This window comes from Nicrophorus vespilloides, unplaced genomic scaffold (genome assembly GCF_001412225.1).
Source record: "Nicrophorus vespilloides isolate i.1.1-1 unplaced genomic scaffold, Nicve_v1.0, whole genome shotgun sequence".
In the NCBI taxonomy this organism is placed as follows: domain Eukaryota; kingdom Metazoa; phylum Arthropoda; class Insecta; order Coleoptera; family Silphidae; genus Nicrophorus; species Nicrophorus vespilloides.
In genome coordinates this window covers 1-5,311 of record NW_017095529.1, presented here as the reverse complement: position 1 = coordinate 5,311, position 5,311 = coordinate 1, and the positions used below count along the sequence as shown (strand labels likewise).

Here is a 5,311-nt window from a genome sequence, read left to right as displayed (position 1 = left end):
ATTTTGTTTTCTTGTTGCATGTCATTTATGACACCTGTCAAAAGAATGTCATTAAAAATGATCATCTTTATGGTTATGTATAATAACGTATGTTATTTTTGACAGCTGTCACTTTGAACAACGATATTAATGTTGGTTATGTTAACTGTACGTCAATTTTGACACCTGTCATTACAATATTTGTTTTTATTCATTTTTTCTGTTAATTAACTATTTAAATCTTATCATTCATCATACATTTCCACATACTAAGTCATCATTTCCGATGTTTGCAAATGTCAAATTTCTCGCACTAATCAGCCTAATTTACGTTTTTTACTCTGGAATTGCATCCAATGCGAACGTCTATTTTTAGGCCAATTAAAATTGATAAATTAATATTCGTGAAGCAGCGGAGTCTGTACGAAATATAAACGATGCAATTAACGGCAATTAAACAGCAGTTTAAAAAAAACAAATACTCTTCATTTCATATTTGAGTGTGTATGAACATTATTTTAACGTTGATGCATAAATTTTAATAACATACTTAAATGTTAAATTGCATAGATAAGACGCGATTTGATTGATTCGAACTTGACAGATGTCAAAACTAAAAAATAATAAGATACTCACACATCAAGTGATTGAATTCTATGAAAAAATATGTGTTTTATTAACAAATTTTGTCTGAAAAAAGTACGTGAAATCTTTTGGGACACTTATTTGTATGTTATCATAGATTAATTAAATTTAGATAATCGTATTGCATTTGACAGAAGTCACAATTGCTGCTTGTCAAATTCTAATAAATACAATTTGGTTGACTCACTACTGCAATCAACCAATTTCGTTTTGTAGTCGCAATTTTCGTTGCAGTTTCGTAACTATTAATAACTTCTTTTATACACATATTCAATATTTGATTGACGTGGCATTGAAACGATTTTCGAAGGCGATTAACGTTCCCTCTCCTCCACCGCCTCCTTCGATCGTAATTGGCGCCGCTGGAAATGTGCTTTTGTCATGCTCGAAAGCGTTTCGTTGCTTGTTTAATTATCGATACAACAACAAAAAAAAAAACAGTTTTAAATTACGATATAATACATATTCGAAATTACTGTTTGTGCGTTAAAGTGAAAACGTTCATTTGAATAGAGGATTCTCGTGTACGAAAACATAGCAATCACCGGGAGGGAATTTCCGCGTTTCTCCGAAATCGCATGTCCGCATCGCGTTTTCGCTATCTCCAGAGTGACACCTGTTCGTTGCAAACTATGACAGTTGCAATTTTAATTTTTTTATTAAAAAAAAAAAATTAGAACTATTGTGATTTACTTTTATTTTTCTTAAGTGACACCTGTTGGTTGAAAACTATGACTGACGACGTTATTTGATAGGCTAATGATGATCGTCATGGTTACATAATACCTGAGCATGCGTTGCCTAGTCACGGCTGTGCAAAAAAAAACACACACACAGCGTTTAATGTACCTTCTTATCTCTCCTCCGCATTCCGAAATCCGTCGTAACTGGTCTCCGTTTTAATTTTTAGCGAATTGTAGCCATTCTAGTAGCTAGATTCGACCTTAATAGCCTCGTGAATCTGGCACAAAGCGAAGAAGAAGTAGGAGGCACGAAAAAGCATGATCGATTATGCAAATCCGCGACCGTGATTCGAAGACTCCGCGATTAAAAGAACGAGTCTGATCTGACGTGTGAGAGTGAGTGAAAGAAAAGTAGTTGAGGAAGCAGAGAATGAGAAACGAACGTTGATAATCAGGTGGAAAATTAACGAAAAAAAAAAAACAAAATTAAAACAAAAGCGTATCTAAGAAACAAATAAATTTGAAACTTTTTCTTTTTTTTGTTGTCCTTCAATGCACAGTTACATTTAGTTTATTTATAATTATTTGTTGCATCAAATCAAATCACTTCTACAAACCTTGGTCGAAGAAAATCGTTATTTCGATAGATTTGACAGTTATCAACCAACTGTCAAACTTTGACATTTTATATAAGTTTTGACGTCGGTTGATAACAATCAAAATTTGACATTTTATCAAAATCAATTTGTTGAATTTCTTTATTAGATTGATAATTTTCAATTAGGATTAGAAATTGGGTATTAGTTATTTCAGTAGATTTTGTAGCTGGTTGATTACAATCAAATATGATGTAATCAAAATCTGAAAAATTGCTCTAAACTTGGGCAAGTTTTTTTGAAGTTGGTTGATAACTGTCAAAAAAAAATTAACGTTTTAGCAAAAAAGTAATATGTTATTATATAGATAAGCACTAATTGAAAGTGTAAGGCCCTCTGTTTCGACTAATTAGTTTAATTGTAATTAATTAATTTGATTGTAATTCCACTTTTGTATAATTGGTTGATAACTGTCAAAATGTGACGTTTTACTGAAGATATTACGTTGTTAGTAGGTTGATACGCCTCAACCAGAAAAATTGTAAATTACATAAAATTAAAAACAAAAGCATGCAATGTTATTCATTTGTCCTGCTAGCTATGATCGATGGTGAAAGTCGTTCTCCCAAATGGGTTTTTAATAATGCCGAAAGGCATAATTAACCGGTAATTCGCTTTTGCATTAAGGAAGAAAATAATAATGATAATGATGATGACGAAAATGCTAGACCTTTTTAGCGTGATTAAAATTGCATTTTCAATCTAATAAATGAATGCAAATGTATTAACTATTATTATTATTATAATCAAGTTTCCATTGGATTCAATTGTTCTTTTGTTAGCTGTATCGATTAATGTATACATACAATTTTTTTTTGTTTCTTTTCGTCCTCGCTCGGAATTCATTTGTTGTAATTCCATATTTCATGTACATTCTTTTTATTTTTTCTTTTTTCTTCTGTTTCGCTCCTCCTACCTTCCAAAGCCCGCTAAGTTATTCATGTACAGCAAATCGAGTGGGAGATTTTGTATGTATGTGTGTGTGTTTTGTGGATAACGAGGATTATTACACCACAGTCGAGGTACAGTTTGTATTCGAGAAAATCGATCAGCGACGCCGACAAACTCCACTTATTAAATTATTTAAATGCAGATTTCTGCTGAAGAGCAGAAGACATTCTAAGAAAAACGATAGAAATTGGAACGACGTAATTGTCCATGTTTTCGGATATCGTATTTAATGCATTTTATTATTATTATTATCCGTAGCAACCTTGACTCGTTCGTTCGTTTCCAGGTAACGAAATATATGTATATGTAAAAAAAAAGAAGTGCACGTAATTAAAAAAAACGAGGATACCGGTAGTATCAATGATTACGTAACGAAAACGCAGAATAAACTTTTGCCTTAAAATGTTAATAAATCCAAATGAACGGTCTTAAATCTTTTAAAAACTTTAAATTTTCATCAATTTATTGTTTACTTTGTTTGTTTTTTTTTGTAAATTTTCATATTTTGCTTTGTTTTTTTTTTGTAAATTAAAATTTTTGATTTTCATCGTTTTTTTCTTTCTCATTCAAATTTTCATCTGATTTCCATTCGCCTCCGCTCTTGAACTTGGCATTCGGCGGCGAATCGTGATGTAAACGGATCGGGATATAATTACGCGCCGTATACGTAACGATGAGCGCGGCGCGCGTATTTTTACGCCATTGGAGCTGCCGCAACAATTTACCATTAAGCGCCGGCTTACCCGACATTTGCCAAGTAACTTTTACACAAGTAATTGCATCAAAAATACGTATATTTATCATTTGCTCGGTACTTGCAAAATCACATGCAAAACATACAATGATGATGAAACATTTTGTAATTTTGTGGGTTACTTGTGACAAGTATAAATTTATATTTGGATGACACTATTTGCGAAGTCAACAAACTATGGTAGTCATGGAGATTACATATTTTAACTAAAATATTCGTCAAGTAATAATTGTAATAAGCTAAGTTACTTGTGACAAGTGCAATTATAGTAGAACATTGTTTTTCATTGACGACGAAAAAGTCTGCGAATTCTTACTACGTTTTTTTTTTTTTTATTCTCTAATATATTGCGCCAAAAATGTATTTTTGGGAGCAACGGATTGCAGTGAGTTTATTTTCGTAACGCGATTTACGGATTTAGAGACGCCGCAGACGCTCGCTTTTATCGTGATCTAAGCGTGCCGTGAACAAAAAATGTATCTAACGTTTTTTTTCCGTTTGTTTCCAGGAAGTTGTTGTCGTTGTCGTCGTCGTCGTCGTCAAGGGAACCTAGGAGAAATCAGCATCGATGAAAATGAAGTGCGGAAACTGCAGCGAAGTGACACACAAGGATGTCGTGATAATCGGTGAGAGATATTGTCCTTCCGAGATGATGATCGATGCTCATGCTTTTCTTGTTGTTGTTGTTGTTGTCTAGGTAACGGACCCAGCGGTATTGCGATGTCGTACATGCTGTCGGGGAACACACCTTACGTGGTGTCCGATCAACATCCGGATGAATTTCTGTCGGCCCGATTGTCACCCAGCGTCGGTCAGAGTTTGGTCTCCGAAGATCTCGGTCTGCTGGCTTCCGGTCTGGAGGGTCGCACCACGAATCCGGTGTCCCTGCTGCTGGACAGCCTTATGCAACCGTACGCGGACATCGGACTAGATTTGGAACCGCTGGTGGAGTGGAGAAACGACGGACCTAAGGTCAGTTCAACCTCTAATCGTTTCTTTCCAAGGAGTTCAACATCGAACACGCAGGACACGCATTATTCATGAGCAAAAAGCGACCTCAACCATTTATTTCGTGTGTGTCCTTTGCGACTCAAATTTCCCCCCAAAATACATCAAAATTTATCCATCTTCAAGGACACTGCTCTTGTGACAATTAATACAACAAATCCTTCAAATTATGCAAACTCTTCTTGTAATCTTCTGCAATCGATTCTGGAAAATCTTCCTGTTATTAAGTGTATTTATGATAAGCGTTATCTTTTCGTATTTTTTTTTCCGGTTATTAATTAACTTCTAATCGCATTATTACATCACGCGATAGTTCTCTTGTTAATTAAATTTGTTGAAAGTCAATTAAAGTGTATTAACGTGTCACTTATGTATTGATAAGTTTATTGCTTTCATTGAGATTCTGAATCATGATTTTCGTTAATTAATCAAAGAAAATGAAAATTATGTATGAAATCAATATTCGCGAAAGAAAATTCAATTAGTTTGAGTCACTCCGTTAGTGTGCATCAGCAGATAAGTGTTTATCTATTCAATTGTTTTCCCTGTGTTAACAAAACAGATTTCGTTATTTTTATTTTTCGTTTTGTTTCATAGTTACGAACGAACAAATGTCAATTTTGACAACTATTGAA

General features: G+C 33.9%; 1 protein-coding gene across 1 annotated transcript in view; it reads left to right on the top strand.

Annotated features, from left to right (window-relative positions):
• The window catches only part of LOC108568574 (oxidative stress-induced growth inhibitor 2-like), a gene marked incomplete in the record, with an annotated part of 8,687 nt that extends 3,898 nt beyond the window's left edge, over positions 1-4,789 (top strand). The window contains 2 exon segments of the mRNA XM_017929789.1: positions 4,225-4,294; positions 4,366-4,789. Of these exon segments, the coding sequence (XP_017785278.1) occupies positions 4,237-4,294; positions 4,366-4,712 (405 nt within the window).
• Positions 4,790-5,311: the final 522 nt, after the last annotated feature.